At 32.6% G+C, this 20,507-nt stretch overlaps 2 protein-coding genes across 3 annotated transcripts in view; one reads left to right on the top strand and one right to left on the bottom strand.

Moving 5' to 3' along the window:
* Positions 1 to 12,924, bottom strand: part of LOC139871243 (glutamate receptor 2.1-like) — a 74,491-nt gene extending 61,567 nt beyond the window's left edge. Inside the window, exon 1 of the mRNA XM_071858974.1 lies at positions 12,728 to 12,924. Within this exon, the coding sequence (XP_071715075.1) occupies positions 12,728 to 12,924 (197 nt within the window). The remainder of the gene's footprint in view (positions 1 to 12,727) is intronic.
* Positions 12,925 to 13,194: 270 nt separating this feature from the next.
* On the top strand, positions 13,195 to 17,964 carry LOC139869963 (sodium/calcium exchanger NCL-like). 2 transcript variants are annotated; one of them, XM_071857816.1, is made up of 7 exons: positions 13,195 to 13,700; positions 15,243 to 15,428; positions 15,578 to 15,759; positions 15,841 to 15,983; positions 16,063 to 16,336; positions 16,938 to 17,249; positions 17,408 to 17,964. In XM_071857816.1, exons 1-7 carry the CDS (start codon positions 13,361 to 13,363, stop codon positions 17,654 to 17,656), a joined length of 1,686 nt encoding a protein of 561 aa, XP_071713917.1. In that variant the 5' UTR covers positions 13,195 to 13,360; the 3' UTR covers positions 17,657 to 17,964. The 2 variants fall into 2 exon arrangements, with proteins under 2 accessions (XP_071713917.1, XP_071713919.1); XM_071857818.1 differs by lacking the exon at positions 13,195 to 13,700 and adding an exon at positions 14,837 to 14,845 and having other exon boundaries at positions 17,408 to 17,959.
* The last annotated feature ends 2,543 nt before the right edge of the window (positions 17,965 to 20,507 follow it).

Below are 20,507 nucleotides of genomic sequence, written 5' to 3'. Positions count from 1 at the left end.
TTTGATTCTTCGGTAAATAAGGAAATTAGAATCCTCTTTGGTTAAATGCGATAATCTTTCTCGATTGCTCTGTCTGATATTTCACTATAAATCCACCCCATTTGTTTCCTTATTTACACAACTCCCACCTTTTATACTTTCTTCCTTAATTCATACTTCTAAAACATTCGTCAACATGCTCCATCCAGTTCTGATTCTTGATATATTCTTGACTATCACATCTGTCATTCTTCTTTTTCATCTACCACCGGAGGAATCTGTTTACTTCTATTATGCTCTTGGGTTTATAGTGTTTTTAGTTCTCCTGTATCTATATATTGCTATACGCATCGATATACACGTTTTGTAATTTCTGGGCTGTTGTTGGGCTTCATATCTTCCCTTATATTATACACGTTTTGTAATTTTTGGGCTGTTGTTGGGCTTCATATCTTCCCTTATATTTCGGAGTCTCTGCTTCTGTCTTTCTATAATCATTGACATCCTCAGTTAATGCTCTCTCCTATTTGCTGCTATTTACACTCCCATTTCTATTTCGGAGCCTCACACTTTTATTTTCTCTTCTTGCCAAAAGCACAGCAAGTAATGGTCCAGAATTCGTAGGTATGAAATTTGGAATGAACAAAACTAATGTTCTGATAGATAAATTGTAATAGCACGATCTTGATTTGTTAAATTACCAGAAGTCACGGGAAAAGATAGAACAATCAAGAAGATATGATCTTGATATGTTCGAAGATTAGATAGAATATAAGAGTCGTGTAACATGGCACATGATGACGTTATAGTCTGTGAATCATCACGTTCCATTAGAAACTCAGCATGACTTACTGTAATATAATCACGTTGATCAAGTGTCATTATATTATACTAACTCATGCTTCAATTCCCAACACTACTTCAAAAACATTCATATTTTAAATTCAAATTTTTCAGAATTTAGAAACTAAAACAGTTTACTTTATGATATAACACAGATAGCGCGAAGAGATAAATGATTTCAGATAAGAATAGTTATGAAGATATCTTCATAAATATCGAGGATATTTATAATGAAAGATACAATGATATCTTAGAATTTCTAATATCGAAAGATGATAAAGAAGATTTGTCCGTAAAGGTTTAGAGTCAGAAGCAAGGTATTCGTTAATGATTTCAGTAGATACTGAATCATTTGAATTCTTTGAAGGCAGGTTTAATCTTTGTGATTTGTCCACAGCCTCCTTCATGGTTTGCTCAATCCGTTTTCTAGTTCCAACTTTTCTGAGCTTTGCCAACACACTATTCTTTATCATCAAACTTTCGACTGTTAAAGTCGTTTACAGTTGTTGCTGCTTCATCAGCTTTTTCAACATTCAGAGTATTGATTCGTAGACTGGTTACTTTTCAGAATTTCAGAATGAAAACTCATAATTCTAAGAGATGAATATTATATGTATACATATGAGGTTCTAGTACAGTTTTGAATTCAAAGTATGGCATTTGAAAGATGTAAGAATCTAAATCTTGGCTTGGATTCTGATTTTTCAAAATCAGAATATGTAATCAAATTTGGATGCGAATGGTTGTTTTGATTTCTATGAAAGAATGTATATTGTTGTGAAAGTAGTGAGTATAGTTGATGATTTACTGAATCAGAATCGAAGAATGTAACATATTAATTGTGAATTTATATATCTCTCGGCTATTACCTATCCGTTAAAAGTTTCACAAGCAATATTTTGTACCAGAGAATTTTATTACAGTCTTTATGAAAATATATGTATGTATATTTTCTTCAGATGTAATACAGATTTAATGAGTTAATATCATATTAAGCTCATTTGATTTTCGGCTGGATTAGAAATGAATAATTTTTAAAACATTAAAGATTTCATAATCTTCGCGGAGTATTTCATTAATGTAATCAATACTTCATTATTCAGTTTTATTGATATTTCCTTAGTGAATCATGTTGGTGCTCATGGAACTCTTGCTAACTTCGCAAGGTACGAATGATGTTTTCTGGAAAGTTTCAAGTACATCGAAAATGAAAGTGTAAAATCAAACATGTATTTGAATAATACACTTGATTTATTATGAAATAGAATCTATTAAGTCGAAACAGAGATTATAGTTAACGATTGTTAAGTTATTAACGAAGAATGTACATCATAGCATATTAGTAACATGAACTAACCGAGTAGTACCTACCAGTTAAGATTCATACGTAATAGCTTAGTACGAAAGGATTTATTTTGATTTCAAAATTCATATATATATATATATATATATATATATATATATATATATATATATATATATATATATATATAATATACATATAATTTCTTCAGGGGAAATGAGTTAATACTTCATAACTCGTTGATACAATACACGCGTTGTTGATTTGTGATGATGTTGGTGATTATGGAACTGGCGAAGCTTGTGATGTTATAGGTGCTGCTGGTGCTGACGATGCTGACGATACTGTTGATGCTGCTTGTATAACAAGTCTAACTTGTAGATCACACACCATTCTTATCAGGGTTTCCTCTATCATTTCTATCCATCTACTCTTCTGGTTTACGGTTAGAACTAGAATAAGCAATCTCTAAAAAAAATAATTTAAAAACTACATATTCTCTGCAGAATATTTCTTCAATGAAGTGATGAATCGATACTTCATCGTTTGTTGTTGTTGGTACTCCTTGGTACCTATGGTGCGTATGAAGTTGATGCTCGAAGTACAGATTTTAGACGTAATATTGAGGTGTGGGATGCGGATGTGGTTGTTGGTGGTGGTAATGATCCTGTTGGTGTTGTTGATGGTGGTACTGTTGATGCCGGTGATGCTGCTGGTGTTTATGGTATTGAGGCTTGCAATGTGGATGTTGTTAGTGGTACTGGTGTTGTGGTGCTTGTAATCTTTGCACCATATTCTCCAAAGCAGTCACGCGAGCGCGAAGCTCGTTGACTTCTTCTATCACGCCGGGATGATTGTCGGTTCGAACGAGTGGATGAATAAGATTCGGAATTTGAGATAGTATATAATCGTGATGAGATACTCTGAAAATAAGAGAGAAAAGGGTGTTTCAAACAGGTTCACCGGTAAGTGCTTCAGGTTCTTCGCCAAGAGGTGAATGTGGTGGATGAAAGGGATCACCTTCTTCTTGTCTCCAATGATTAAGTAGATTAAGAACTCATCCCCAATTCATCCAGAATAGATTATGGCTAATTGGTTGATCCATTCCGGTCACACCGCTTTCGGAGATCGAGTGGAAATCTATTTCGGAATAGCTGTCGGAATCTAAGGAATTTGAACTAGATACGGGATCCATCTTGTGTAATCAGGAAAATGATTTTTGATGTGAAATAGATTATAGGACTTAGATTTGGTATTCTTCAATACATAATTTACATATGTATATATAATACCAAAATCCCATAAATTACGGAGGAATTTTCAGAAGATGTCAGGCAAAGTTTACAGTAATAGATATGCTAAGATATGAATTCGTCTGTACACTATCTATGCAATAAATGCATAAAAACGCGTCTAGACTTAAGAATGATAAGCAAGTAATTTCTGACAAGAAATGATAAACAAAACTCGGTAAAAACAGATACGGTCATAGTCCAGACTCACTAATGCATCCTAACAATTACCAGTTAAATACACTAATGCAAATTCTGGTTCCCTGTGACCTCAAGCTCTGATACCAACTGTGACGACCCGTCAAAATCGCTATTGACGCGGTACGTTATTCATTGATTTCATAGTGAGGTTTTGACCTCTATATGATACGTTTTGTAAATATTGCATTCTTTTGAAAAGGCACACCATAAATGAATATTTAATTCCAAGGTTTTTGACATATGATGATTTCTACATATAGATAATTACCGTAAATAATAGTTTACAATACTACATCCGTTGACAATGCAGTCAAAATAAGATACATGGTGATGATTTTGTGAATGCAAAGTTTTCTCGAATAAAGCATGTATGACTCCATGCACATAGCTTGTATAATGTATAAGCAAACAGCGGAAGATGTGACGACCCGGAAATTTCCGACCAAATTTAAACTTGATCTTTATATGATTTCGACACGATAAGCAAATACCTGTAATGTTAAGTCTCAAAAATTTTGAACTATTTTCACATATGCAATTACTCTTCGACCATTGCCGACGATTCACGAACAATTGTTTGTAAATGAATATGTATATATGTATATATGTATATATATATGTATATATATATATATGTACATATATATATATATATATATATATATATATATATATGTACATATGTACATATATATATATATATATATATATATATATATATATATATATATATATATATATATATAAATGTAAGAATATATGATAAATTAAAATAATAAAATATAAACTAAACATTGGAATTATTTATGTAAAACAAAAATACAAAATAATATTGTTATAATTTAAAATGAATCTATATATAAATAGATAAGAATTCTATGTAGAATTATTATTAAACGTATATTGTAACAGTGCATAAATATTCAATTATATATAATTAGTAAACATTACATAAGTAATGAATTATAACATTAATATATTAAATGTAATTACAAGTTAAAAATATAGTTATTATACTAATAATAGTGTTACTACTTTCATTAGTAATAAAATCAGTATTATTAACTATTATTAATCTCAATATATAATATATGAATGGGAAGTGTGATAAATATAAATTGTTATAATATTATTATTACAAATATTATTATTATTATTAATATTGTTATCATTATTAATATTATTAGTAATATTATAATTAACATTATTATTATTAATAATATTATTGTTATAAATCTTATAGATATTATTATATTATTAATTTTATAAATGGTTATTATTATTATTATTATTTATAATATTAAGAGTTTTAATATTATAGTTATTAATGTAATTATATTATACAGATAATATACATACAGATATATAATTACAGATATACATACTAATTTATATAAACAGGTACATATTAGGAATTAGTATTAGGAATCAGTATTATATATAGGTACATATAATATACAGATACATATAGAAATCAGTATTATTGTATATACGAATTCAAAATCCAAATATGCTACACATCTCAATCCAACTGTATTTGATTATGTTTGTTGTCTCCAATTTCGTACCAAATCAAATGCAATCACAGTTACACAACAAAAATCTGACAGAATCAAAATCAGATGTACGATTGAAATTCTGTTAGCCATCGTGATCAAACTTTATTCATTCCTGTTTCTGTCTCTTGTTACAAATCAATAGCAGTAATCACACAGATGGATCCAAATTCTGTTAGCCATCGAATTCATCTTTTTATTTTCTTGTCTTCTCCTTCTGGCCTCGAATAATTCTGTCGACACCACATTCTTTATATAATTTGATTAATATAAGTTGTTAAGGGATTCATTCACCCTTCAATCTTCATACTTGTTGAAACCCACCTACAACAAAACACCACTAGCTCGACTTGTAACCCCAACATTTCTTACTTCTGTTTCGTAGCCCACACCACAACAACCGTAGCTCCACATCCACCTCTCTCTCTCTCTCTCTCTCTAAAACTCTTATTTGATCAAACCCACGAATACCATCACCATGTAACCACCTTCAAACCACAACTGCACCATCTTATATTTTTTCTGTTTTTTTTATTTACTGCTCGACACCCAAACAAAACTGCTGTCTTTGCCTCATTTCTTCACTACTCGACTGAACCAAATAACAAAGGTGCAAGGAGAAGAACGTGATATGATATTATGAAGGAGAAAAGATAAAGTATGCTTCATTCAAATCCTTACCTTTATTTATATCATGAACCTAATCAATATTTAAACGACCCACTTGTCTCCCTTTTTGAAATTTCGTCCACAAACCGCCCACCACCAAATCAATTATTGCTAATTAACCTATTTCTGGTTTCTGCTTTCTTATTCGGCCAAGTAACCATAAATGGATTCTTTATTCTTCCACTAAAGTTTGGTATATTAATGATAATGATACATGGGGTCACCGCAAGATATTGATGTTCCAATTCAAGTTACGTTTGGAAAAAGGTTTGGAATTATATAATTGATATTGGTGGGTCGTGGAACCCTTTTTGTAGAATGGCCGACACCTTTTAAGAAAAGAAAAGACATAACCACTCCACTATCACACCACCTATTCAATTCTAGATCGATTACTATTAAAAACCTAAGCTTTTATTGATGAGCTGGTAACCATCTGTACGATATTCTAGTCGAGCCATAACCAATAGCCAAAATAACCTATTTCCTTGTTGCTGTTATTTAAACGGGTATATCTATACACAGGCTGCTGCTAAACGGGTTCTAATTGTCTATCAACACTTCATGTTATATTATTTGGACTTAAGAAACTGTATTCGGGCCAAGGAATACATTAAATGTTGGGCCAAGATGTATATAGTTCAGTTACACCTATAGCTGGAATATTAGTTGATAAACGCCACACACACATACACAATTGATTAAGCTGTATTCCTGTTTCTGTTTCTATTGGACGAGGAATAAAATGATGATGATAGATAGGATGATGGTGATGAACGATATAAGTAAAGACGATGATAAAATAAAATGATAGTGATCATGAGTCGATAATATGAGGATGAAGGATGTTATGATATTGATAATGGTGGAGATCAAATGATATTAGATGATGTTAGATAGTATTATGTTATTGACGATGACCCGTGATAATGACGATGAAGAATAAACTGTGAGCTATGAGATGTGAGCTATGATAATCATGAATGAATCATGAATATGTATTGTTTTTGGAAGAAGAAATAAAAACTGATAGATAGAGGGTTATATAGATTTCAATGCGGGATAATTTCAGAAAACCATGATAGCTCAGATGGTTTAGCTGCGTGTTAGGAAAGCGAGAGGTCTTGGGTTCGAGCCCGGACTGAGGCAGTTTATTTTCTTTTTTGGAGTTTTTCCTCTAAGGTAGTCTTATTATTATTAATATTATTATTATTATTATTATTATTATTATTATTATTATTATTATTATTATTATTATTATTATTATTATTATTATTATTATTATTATTATTATTATTATTATTATCATTATTATTATTTTTATGAGTATTATTATTATTATTTTAACTACTAATATTATTATAAAGATATTACGACTTTTCATTTATCAGTATTATTTTAACCAAATAAATATTAGTTACATAAAAATATATCTAATATATATAACCTAACTCTATTATTATTTTATAATAAGTAAGATATATAAAATAAATATATTTAAGTTATTAATGGAACTCATAAATCATTAAAATAACAGATATATCACTAATAATAAATATATTGTTCGATCACAATTATATGTGTTAATATATATATATATATATATATATATATATATATATATATATATATATATATATATATATATATATATATATATATATATATATATATATATATATATATATATATATATATATAATGAAATAGGTTCGTGAGTCCGAGGCCAACCTTGCATTGTTCAGTTCTGTCGTATGCATATTTTTACTACAAAATATCGTACGGTGAGTTCATTTGATTCCCTTTTACTCTTTACATTTTTGGGACTGAGAATACATGCGATACTTTTACAACTGCTTTATTAAATGCTTTTGAAATACATTTTGAACTGCGAATACATGAAATGCTTTTATAAATGTTTGACGAGATAGACACAAGCAAAACATTCCTCGAATGAATTATGTGGACGTGATAATTGCCACCATTGAATTATGTGGACGTGATAATTGCCACAATTGATATGAATATTTTTCCCCTGATTATTATTGCTTAGTAACCTAAGAATTAGGGAACATCACTAATTTTGAGAATTAGTGCACGCCTAATTGACGCGAATCCTAAAGGTAGCTACCGGGTTTAACACCCCCACCCAGAATGTTCACTAGACGGAAGGGCTAGTGGGCGTAGTGTTTAGTACTTCGAAGTTTATATGATTATTATACAGACGAGATGTTCTGTTTTGGGGATATTATTATGCGCATTATATGTTAAGGTCGGTTACCAAACCAAGCTATGAAAGCAATGAAAAGTGAATGTTATGTATTGAGAGAATGATTTTATACACAGGTTATGTGTATGTTATTTTTGTGCACGAGATATGTGTACGGTTACTAAGATTTATGAAAGATGATTTCGTACACGAGAAAGGTGTACTGTATTTAAAAGATATCGCATGTACATTACAGGTGGGTATAGGATTCGGGCCCATTTGTACCATGCAGCATTTAAATCTTGTGGACTATCAAAATGATGAATTTTATTGTTTTATGATAAACTTATGAACTCACCAATCTTTTGGTTGACACTTTAAAGCATGTTTATTCTCAGGTATGAAAGAAATCTTCCGCTGTGCATTTGCTCATATTTCATGGAGTCGTTCATGGCATATAGAGGTCAAAACCTTGCAATGGGACCAACTGTTGAAGACTTCGTCCAGATAGATTAGGACGGGTCACTACAGAAGACTTCTAGGAACCTTAGAATAAACATGCTTAAAAGTGTCAACACAAAGGTTAGTGAGTTCATAGTTTTAGTGTTGCGCATAATCTGTATATAAAGGTGGATCACAAGATTTCAGTTGTTTCATCCAGAAATGTTTATCAAAATATTCTACAAGATTGAGCACCCTGGTAACTAAACTTTAACGTAATAAGTACCCCTGTTTTAACATACATGCAACCAACATAACATACATGCAACCAACATGTACAATACACGCAAACCAGCGTGTACTAAACTCAAATAGCATACGTCCGCTTTATAGTTCAGGCTAGGGTCTCTATACCTGGAACGGACGGGGATGTCAAGCCCTATGGATCCATATACAACTACTCGCGCCCACCAGTTCTTATAACTGGCAGTTACTAGTTACCAAAGCTAAGGGATTTTCGGTTCAAACTCAGTGTAGAATTTAGTATGTACTTGTATCCATTGCGTTTAAAATAAAGTGCATGTATTCTCAGCCCAAAAATATAGATTGAAAAAGCAATTAAAAAGGGAGCAAATGAAACTCACTATACTGTATTTCGTAGCAATTATGCATATGACAGCACTGAACAAGTGCATGGTTGGCCTCGGATTCACGAACCTATATTAGTATATGTTAATCAATAACTGTCTAACAAGCTAGGTCAGGTCATAGTGTATCAAATCCTAATGCTCGAGACCGACATGCAAAAGTTAACAAAAGTCATCTCAAAAGTCAATCTAACCCAATATGATCTTTAAATCTATACATGTTTATTATATTAACATAGTATAAGTCTTGATAATTGAACGAATTTATAATTTATCAAACTTAAAATATTATTTATTTCAGGAGCTATATTATATTTGAATTATCATGGCAATCGAAAATATTTTATTATTTCACATAGTTTTCCAATACTTGTAAAATCAGATTATAGTGTTTATAAAGTTTTAAAACATGATAAGACAGTCAACTTTGACAATTGTTCAACAAAACGAGACGTGCCTTATATAGAAATTCATTTACTCGATTAGTAATATCTAAAAATCCAATTTATCAATCTCATAGACAAGTTGTTTAAATATTAATTTACAGTTTCAAACACAATTTCAATTAACGTCAAACATAATTCAGTTGACCATATCTTTTAATCCGTTCATCGAAATCACGCGATTTCTAAATGAAAAGTTATTAATTTTTCGATAGCTTTCCTACGACATGCATATCATATACTTTATATCAGTAGCATATGTATCAAATTCGTAATTCATCATAAACTATCTAACGAAAAAATTAAAGCATACAAGCATGCATAAACATATATACTCGAGCACTAGACATGAATACACTATTAATACATAAAAGATGAGATATGAATGCTCACATATCAATATTGTGATTCAATATTGCAGCAAAGTACGTAGACCCAATGGAGATGATAAACACTAGGTTTGACTTGCGAACAATACCCACGAACATTACCCATAACCTCCATAGCTATAACCCATAATTTCCTTAGTTTTGACTTATTTGAAAACTCGGTTTGAAATCATTTGAGCAGAACTTCATCGTAGTATTTTATGTATAATACTAATAATAATAATACTCCTAACTATAAAATTAATAATAATATTAATCTTAATTATAATAATAATAATTATTATTAAATAAAAATAAATATACTATGGAGTATGTGAATTAGATAAAGAGATAGATTGAATTGTGAAATGGTTCGGCAGGATTGATCATATATATATATATATATATATATATATATATATATATATATATATATATATATATATATATATATATATATATATATATATATATATATATATATATATATATATATATATAATATAATAATATAAATATAATATAATAATATAGAAAATAAAAACGTGACAATTAACATTCAGTAATATCTGCCGACAGTTTTCGCGGACCGGTATTTTGTACTCTGTTGCTAATAATTGACGGGTAAAAGTATAAATAAAAATATTTCACTTTTTATAATTGAATACATATATTTATTTTGGTCTTAAGCTTTATAAAACTAATTGTAAAAATGTTCATTTATTTATAAAATTACTATATACGTTCGACGTAGAGTGTACGTACTAGTCTGCTAATCATTCTGTGTTATCGTGAATTATTGAATTCGTTTAATTCAAACGAATTAACGAACTTTAATATTTTAAAAAGTCGTATTTATTAAATACTTCAGGGGTATTTTATGTAACTTATAATTAATAATTTCTATCATGTCGCTTTCATGTGAATAGTAAATTAATTAATTTCGTTTCATTTACTATTCATATGAATAGTAAATGAATTAATTTCGATTCAACTATTTAAGTTACGTTGTTGTACGTTGTGCTTTACAACTTGTACATTTTTTGATTTAACTTCGTGTCTTCTTAAAAACTAAAAAAAATACATCATAAAAATAAAACGATTATATACGTAAACTTTTTAATTCGAAACTGCATCACTCAATAGTAAATTTTTATTATTTCGTATATAAATATTATTCGCATGTGTCCGTATATACACACACACACACACACACACACACAATTATATAATTATCATAAGTTACGACGTTCGTGAATCGTCGGACAAACATGGTGGTTAACCGTTATATAAAACCTCATTTTCAAAAGTTTTAAAACTTGTCATAATTCATTACTTATCATGTCGGAAACATTTATCGTTTTGGTTCAAAATAAGTCGAAATTTTCCGGATCGTCACACAAACAGTAATGGTGTCGAATAATATTAGACTATGACTCCCAACTAAACAACTACAAAACCACAACAACCTAAATGTACCTGCATCAACGTGCGGACCGTTCCGTTATATACACAATTAATAAAGGATGTTGAATCATCAACCGATTCCTATGTTTCATCTTAGTTTATTTGATGAAAAAGTTGATGAGCACTGAAATGAGAGAACAACCAGTCAAATTACAACCTTCTCCAACTTTGAATTTTTGAAAATAATCCTCGTTTCTATGAAGTAAGGTTAGGAGTTTTATTCTTTCAAAATCACATCCATTCTCATTGATCATGGTGGGGTAAAGGATCAAAATCACATCCATTCTCATTGATCATGGTGGGGTAAAGGATCAAAAAAGGATCAAAATGAAAACCCACATCGAATGAGCAAGTAGGTCGGGGGCTAGGGGTGTGCATGGTACAAATGTAACCAAACTAGTTCGGTTCTATCCCAAGTTTCAATTTGTAGTTAAAAGTCGGACCGATGAGCGAACCATATATTTTCGGTTCGGTTTGTTTATTTTTGGTGTTATTTCGGGTTCGGTCCGATCGAAAACCGAAAACTTTGCAAAATGTGGACCGAGGATTGGACCGAAACATTTTGATTCGATTCAGGATTGCTCGGTTTCTCATTTTCGGTTCGGTTTCTCAGTTATTCCTGAACCGTGTGCATCCCTATAGGGGGCGACAACTAAAGAAGTAGCATGAGTGACGTATTTGAAGACTTTTTTCATTTGGTTATTAAAAGTGAAAGTCCTTTAGTTAGTACGAGATCACTTAACTTAGCGACAATGTTATGGGAAAAGGAGTTTGTTATGGTAGTATTGTAGAAAGTGTTGGTGATTTTAGTTGATAAATTATATTATACTTACATATAAAAAATAAAAAAATAAACACCGTATAATGAATTATAAACACTAAAATCAAATAAATAGACAAATAAATAAAAGAAACATGAAGGTAATATTTTCCCTCACCAATCACAAGCTTTCAAACCAGAAACAACTTTCGTTGAACATGGCCTGGTTTTTACGCCCCACACTTAAAAAAACGGAATGAACATCTCCAGTGGCGAAGCCAGGATTTTAGAGGAATGAGGTCAGAAAATAACACTAAAACAAACAAGCCAAAAAATTATAAATAATAAGACATGATTAAGTACCGATATAACAAATCAAGTTATCTTCTAATATAATTGCCCTCTACGATGTTTGTGTGATTAATGGATCGAATCCTAGGCCCAGCATCAAAAAATTAACTGAATTGAATATTTTCGTTTTGTTGAATGAACTAGTGGGGTCTTGGATAAAATTGAATGGTGTAAATTTACATATTCCATAAACTATACCCCATGTTTAATAGTATATAACAAGAGTCCCCCTTTTTTTTTTGAGTGGGGTCAATTGACCCACCTAATTTGTATGTGGCTACGCCACTGAACATCGCCCCACAATGTCGTTGTGGGTGTTTTTCGCCTTTTCGATGCCAACTAGATGCTCCACGCTTGCAACTGCCCGTAACAAATGATCTAACCATTCCAGTCATACTACACCACACTTATTTAACAGACATCACGACGAACCATATTTGACGAGCATCACTACGAACCTGAGACAACTATCAAAGATCACGGGGAATCATCAATAGTGATGAATTTATTAAAAAAAAAGTCTATTCATTGCCTTATCAATTACTCTATACCAACAACTTTAATTTTTTATAAATAAAAAAAAAAATTTGCACAAATAAAAAAGTACAACATGATAGGCCCGGCCATATGTGTATTATATCTATCTACATGTATGTTTAAATATAGTAAAGTAAATAAATAAATTCTCTTCGTCTCCCAAAAAAAATATATCCTTTTCTTCACGCGGTTCCTACACGGTCTGTCACACCTCATGGCAACTACTTTCTGTTTCTGGTATATATCACAAAAATCACGAATTATCCATCACACACGAAACCCTAACCGTCAAAAATGGCTCACAATTCATTAATTCTACTCACACTTTTCATTTCCGTCACTGTCGTAACCGCCGAGCGTCTAATTGATGACGGCGTTAACGATTCGTTACTCTCACTATCGTCATCAACAGATGAAATTGAGTTATGTAATCAGACGTACGGATTCTTACCGTGCACCACCACTGTTTTAGGAAATTTATTCATGATTTCAGTTTACGGTTACTTAATGTTTCTCGCTGCTACTTATTTATCCGCCGGTAGTGAGCTAATGTTGGAGATTTTAGGCCCAGGTATCGTCGGCGGTTTATTTCTTCCTGTTCTCGGTGCTTTTCCTGATGCTCTGCTCATTCTCGGTACTAATTCACAATCTATACGTACATATTATATACGTATATATAGGTACTCAAATACTCGATACTTGAATTGATATGTACTCCGTATTACAACTTGATTTTATTTTATTTTTTTAAATTATAAAAATTGGAGTTAGGATGTTATTAAGTGAGTTGACTATATAAGTAACGTTTCGAATTGTCTTAATATTCGGCTGCCTCAACGAACGCGTTAAATTATTGAATATGTTACTTTTGAACTAGTGGCAGTTTATAATGACTTGTAAAGGTGCATGTATCCATGTATGTATATCTTATCGTTTACTTTTCAGTTATGTCATTTATCTTTATTCTTCAATCCTTTTATTTATCTGATTATAATATCATATTCGTTTTTTTTTTTTTCTTCTGTTTATTGTTTTATACGTACATTACAAAGTAACGTGTCTACATATTTTTATGCGGTTTGTTATCGTGATTATAATAATAACTGATAAATCTATATATTGACAATTCGTGATATAATATTTTAAACAACTTTAAAATAGTCTATATGCGTTCATCTGCGTAGAAAATAATCCCCTCCTGGCCTGTTTGTTATTTGTTTTGATATATACAGTACAGTAATATATTATAAGTGGAGATTAAGTATACTAGTAGTATAGTTTCCCTTTCAGTATTGAATACGGTGCACAATATCTGCTAAATATTCATTATCCATCAAAAGCTTCTTCAGTATCGTTCGTTTTCCACAATATAATATGATGTGTTGGTAGCTTGATGATATTATAAATTACCATGACTAGATGAGCTAAGTTACTCTTACTCACTCTATTATAGTAGTAACTATTTATGTTAAAATTAATTAATCATTATCTCTTGATTTAAATTATCAATACAAAGTCATCTTGTAGTAAAATAAGATACTTGTTATGACATCATCAAAAGTGGTTGTCTCCTGAGGCCTGACATTACAAATGTGTATAAGTGTATTGGTTATGTTTAACTTAGAGAGGTCCCAACAGTTTGTTGTTCCACCCCGTCCAGCCTTTAGTCCACGAGGACGCTGTTGGCAGCAAATAACCACGCCTTTAGTCCAGCCTTTAGTCCTTTTCCATGTCCATTTCAAGTAGATTTGTGGACGGGGGAGTGTGGTTATATGTGTGGTACCTTTTGTTTCTTTAGTTGTACATTTAATTAATTAAATAATATAGTGGGTTCCATATTATTTGAGGAAGTATGTCATTGTTGGTAGTGTTTAGTCCTGAGTTTAGTGTTGGGAAGGAAGTGCTGATGTGGTCTTAATGTGACAGTTAGTCCTGGGGAGTAAGTATTTCACTGTTGGGACCTCTCTTACACTCCACATCATTATTAGTTCTTATCTTATCTTATCATCCATGATATTGGCCATTTGCCCAGTGGGAAATTTGTGGGTCTGTCTGAACTAAATAAATACTACTACTATTTTTTAACATAAAATTAAATAAGATTTATTTGAAATTTCTTGCCCTGCATATGCTTTAACAGCTGATTGTATTATATTGCATGGTTTACTTCATATAGTATCTGGACTATCTGGAAGCACCGAAACAGCTCAAGACCAAGTCTCTGTTGGCATCGGGTTATTAGCTGGTTCAACAGTTATGCTTCTAACTGTTGTATGGGGATCATGTATCATTTTAGGCAAATGTGATTTACAGAACTCAATTGCTGTAGATAATCAAGATACAAAAGGATTCAGCTTAGTAGGTATGTCACACCTATTGGCATGCATAAACATATCATAAATTATCCTCTGTTTCTAATATGCGGCAACTAAATCTTTATTGATGAGTCACTACAACAAATTGTAAAAAAAAATCGAGATAGTTTATATTGCTGAATATGTTGTACTGCAGGCTCTGGTGTGAGTACTGATATTTGGACAAGCTATTCTGCAATGATAATGGCCGTTTCGGTGCTACCTTTTTTAGTTGTGCAATTTCCTCAAGTCACACATTCAGCTTCTGGAGGACACTTGGCGGTCTTAATTGGCCTCATAATGTCCATTTTTCTTCTAATTGCATACTGCATTTATCAGGTATTTGGAGTACTGATATTTTCCCTGTAATATCAACTCTCTTATTATTGTAGTATGACTATGCGTGATAATCGTTTGCAGGTGTATCAACCGAGTATACAGAAGAGACGCATTGCTTTTGCGAAGTGTAAGCATATTAGGTCTGGACTCCTTAAGTACTTCACGAATGAAAATGGAGGTCTTGTAGATAATCGAGGCCAACTGAACCGAGAAGTTCTATACAAGTCAGTTGAGTTACAGTTTAACTACTATTTGCTAGATATCATATGCACACAACTAACCTTTGACATTGATTATTTGTAGACTGTTTAAATCGGTTGATGTGAATGGAGATGGACACCTGTCACAGTCTGAATTAAGAGCACTAGTTGTGGGAATGCAGTTAACTGATATAAAAGTAGATGAAGAAGATGCTGTTAGTAAACTTATGAAGGAATTCGACACATCTGGTGATGATGAAGTAGATTTCGAAGAGTTTATAACTGGAGTTTCGAATTGGCTCGAAGAAGCTAGACGTGCTAAAATAGATTCTCCTATTGCTGGCAACTCAAATAACTATATTCATGACTATCACGAGGTATGTTTCTCTTGTTGATGATATTAAGGCCCTGTTTGGTTGGAAGAATGTTTTTGGAAGGAATGGAATGTGTCAAAGGAATTGGAATCCGAAAGAATTGGAATTGATAAATTCCATGGATTGTGAAAAAATGTGTTTGTTTTTTGGTTTTTTTTTTTTTTTTTTTTTTTTTGACACGAAATGGAATTGAATTCCATTTTATAAAAATAACTAAAAAGTTATACAATAAATTTTACGCTTCTGATTTTAGTTTTCATTTTCAGACTCGCGTTTTCAATTAAAAACGTCGAAAACGCGCTGTGCAAACGGGCGGCAAAAACGTGGTGTGAAAACGCGAGTCAAAGTGTATCGAGGTTGTTTTGATTTTTCATAAAATCAATGTTGGAAGGAATTCAAATCCATCAACATCTTGGAATGAACATTCCATAGATGACGGAATCTCAAGATTCAAAGGAATTTAATTCCTTCCAAAATATGTCAACCGTATGGAGCGGTCTGGAATTCAATTCCAGTTCCATCAAATTCCCTTGGGACTTCGTGAACCAAACGGGGCTTAACGTGTTCAGTTTGTATATACTAAAGCATTTTGATGCATATGTAGGAAACAAAAAGAGAACATTACCTTTTGGGAGATGAAGGCGGCGAAGATGATGATGGGAACGGTGTAGATCATGACGTACGTGGGACCACAATAAAGGCGGTGCTGTTATTATTACTGGGTACACTTGTTGCTGCTGTATTTGCCGATCCTTTAGTAGATGCCGTTGATGGTTTTTCTACTGCCACAAGTATCCCGTCTTTCTTCATCTCATTCATCGTCTTGCCCTTAGTAACCAACTCCAGTGAATCTGTTTCTGCAATCATTTTTGCTTCCCGCAAAAAGAAACGATCCACTTCTTTAACTTTCTCCGAGGTTAGTCTCTCTCTCTCTCTCTTTTTTTTTAAAACCTTCATACGATTACTATACATAGTGCCTAAATAAGGGTTTAAGATGGATCATGAAAGTATATTGCCTTAAAGATCACTCACATAAAAGAGACTCATGATGATATGTTAATGGGTTGTTTGCAGTTATACGGGGCAGCAACGATGAATAATTTGCTCTGCCTATCAGTGTTTTTAGCTCTTGTTTACGTGCGAGGGCTGACATGGGATTTTACATCAGAAGTGCTTGTTATTGTGATTGTTTGCATTGTAATGGGCGTGTTTGGCAGTTTGCGTACAACGTTTCCTCTTTGGACATCTTTCATTGCTTTCGTGCTCTACCCACTCTCCCTTGTTCTTGTATACGTTCTTGACTATCGTTTTGGTTGGTCATAGATTTAACCATAGTTTGTAGTAGACATAAATTACAAATCTGAAGGTAATTAGTTATGGATTGTATTTTTCAAGCGTTTTGCCATCAAATTCTTTGTAATTATGCTTTAATGCTAATGCTAAATGCTAATGCTAATAGGCAAGTAACTTGGTGTTTGCTGTGATATAGATATAGCATCTGTTTTGAGCTGCACAGATGGAATAAACTTTGTACAGAATATGGGTTTCAGACTGCTTTCACTTAGATTGTATATATTCTTCTGTGGTGTAGAAATTGTTCTTATCAGTAATTGATTTTGTTTTAAAATAATAAATTTTCCATTACTCTATTTTTCTCAATACTGCTAATCTTTATATCTCTCTCATTTATTCATCACTCCATCTTAATTAGCTTCGGTAATATGCTGCAAGTTTTCTAGGCGCTCAGTTTCTTTGTTTTTTTTACAAAGCATTACTCTTTCAGTAAATGGAAGAGAAAAGTTTTGGTCTACTTTTGAACCAATAATCATAATATAAAAATCTTAAGAGGTAAATATGATTATAACTAGTTCCGGCCCGCGCGATGCGGCGGGGGGCTTTCGGCCTGTGTATTCATATTTAACGTAGCTTTATGTATTTACACAAGGGAAAATGGCCCATGTGTTAGCCGCCGTTTTGGGTGTTGTCGTCTTTAGTGTTTTTTAAAAAATGTCAGGTTCGAACGTAGTTAGTTTCGTTTTGTTGATAAAAGTATTTCGAGTCTAACGGTGCTGTGGGAAAAATTTAACTCGTGGCGAGCAGGAAGATACGGTCTATCGTTGTGTTTAGCGTGTTTTAAAAAGTATCCGTTTCGAACGTGCTTATTTTCGTTTTGTTCATAATATTTTATTTCGAGTCTGATGCTGCTGTCGGAAAAATTTAACTCGCGGCGAGCAAGAAGATACAAGTTGTCTTTGTTCTTAGCGTTTTTTAAAAAGTGTCCGTTTCGAACGTACCTAGTTTCGTTTTGTTCATAAAATTATTTCGAGTTTAACGGTGTTCTCGGTGAAATTTAATTCGGGGCGAAGAGGAAGATACGAGCTGTCGAAGTGTGTGGGTGGAGTTTTTATTTTAATTTACAAAATTGACAGTTTTACCCCCTGCAGTTTGGGATAGTTTTTGTAAGGTGTTTATAGTTGAGGGGGAAAGAATGAAAAATCAAGTTTGAAAACGGGGTGGAACTATTGTCGTTTTGGCACTCACCAAACGACCAAGTTTCTCACCTTTATTAGTATATATATATATATATACTAGTCCGGGTCCGGCTCGCGCGATACAACGGGGGCTTTTGGCATGCGTATTCATATTTAACGTATCGTTGTGTATGTACAGGGGGAAACGACCTATGTGTTAAGACCCGTTTTAGGTGTCGTTGCATTTAGCATTTTTGAGAAAGTGTCTGTGTCGAACGTAGTTAGTTTCGTTATGTTGGTAAAATTATTTCGAATCTAACGGTGCTGTCGAAAAAATTTAACTCGCGGCGAGCAGCAAGATACGGGCTGTCGTTGTGTTTAGCGTATTTCAAAAAGTGTCCGTTTCGAACGTAGTTAGTTTCGTTGTCTTCATAAAAAAATTCCGAGTTTAACGGTGTGGTCGGTGAAATCTAACTCGCGGCGAGCAGGAAGATACGGGCTGTCGTAGTGTTTGGGTGGAGTTTTTATTTTAATTAAGAGAGTTTATGTTTTACCCCTGTACTTTGGTGTAGTTTTTGTAAGTTGGTTATAGTTGAGGGGTTAAAAATGTAAATGGGGGGTGGGTTGTCGTTTTGATGTTGATTCAACGACAAAAATCTGCACGTCCTTTAGTATGTTTCAAGTTGTCTTTGTTCTTAGCGTTTTTTAAAAAGTGTCCGTTTCGAACGTATCTAGTTTCGTTTTGTTCATAAAATTATTTTGAGTTTAACAGTGTTCTCGGTGAAATTTAATTCGGGGCGAGGAAGAAGATACGGGCTGTCGAAGTGTGTGGGTGGAGTTTTTATTTTAATTTACAAAATTGACAGTTTAACCCCCTGCAGTTTGGGGTAGTTTTTGTAAGGTGTTATAGTTGAGGGGGAAGAATGAAAAATCAAGTGTGAAATGGGGGTGGAACTATTGTCGTTTTGGCACTCACCAAACGACCAAATTTCTCACCTTTATTAGTATATATACTAGTTCGGGTCCGGCCCGCGCGATGCAGCGGGGGCTTTTGGCATGCGTATTCATATTTAACGTATCGTTGTGTATGTACAGGGGGAAATGACCCATGTGTTAAGACCCGTTTTAGGTGTCGTTGCATTTAGCGTTTTTGAGAAAGTGTCCGTGTCGAACGTAGTTAGTTTCGTTATGTTGGTAAAATTATTTCGAGTCTAACGGTGCTGTCGAAAAAATTGAACTCGCGGCGAGCAGCAAGATACGGGTTGTCGTTGTGTTTAGCGTATTTTAAAAAGTGTCCGTTTCGAACGTAGTTAGTTTCGTTGTGTTCATAAAAAAATTCCGAGTTTAAGGGTGTGGTCGGTAAAATCTAACTCGCGGCGAGCAGGAAAATACAAGATGTCGTAGTGTTTGGGTGGAGTTTTTATTTTAATTAAGAGAGTTTATGTTTTACCCCCTGTACTTTGGTGTAGCTTTTGTAAATTGGTTATAATTGGGGGGTTAAAAGTGTAAATGGGGGGTGGGTTGTCGTTTTGATACGTCCTTTAGTATGTTTAGGATTAACTAGTTGGGCGACCTGGCTTCGCGCCAGTTCTTCACCCTTGATTAACATTAATTACATAGATAATTATTGAGAAAATAATTATTTATCAATTTTTTTTTTCGTTGTGTCGAGGAAGGACCAAAAATAGTTATGTGATTGATTT

The sequence above is a fragment of the Rutidosis leptorrhynchoides genome, chromosome 10 (assembly GCF_046630445.1).
Source record: "Rutidosis leptorrhynchoides isolate AG116_Rl617_1_P2 chromosome 10, CSIRO_AGI_Rlap_v1, whole genome shotgun sequence".
NCBI classification, from domain to species: domain Eukaryota; kingdom Viridiplantae; phylum Streptophyta; class Magnoliopsida; order Asterales; family Asteraceae; genus Rutidosis; species Rutidosis leptorrhynchoides.
Note: the sequence above shows the minus strand (reverse complement) of the source record. Positions and strands in the feature narration are given on the sequence as shown.

What these genes read in the sequence shown, in the direction of transcription:
- LOC139869963 (XM_071857816.1), top strand. Translation starts at nt 13,361, where the DNA reads ATGGCTCACAATTCATTAATTCTACTCACACTTTTCATTTCCGTCACT. An exon ending in TGATGCTCTGCTCATTCTCG is followed by an intron (nt 13,701 to 15,242) that starts GTACTAATTCAC and finishes TACTTCATATAG; the next exon opens with TATCTGGACTATCTGGAAGC. An exon ending in AAAAGGATTCAGCTTAGTAG is followed by an intron (nt 15,429 to 15,577) that starts GTATGTCACACC and finishes GTTGTACTGCAG; the next exon opens with GCTCTGGTGTGAGTACTGAT.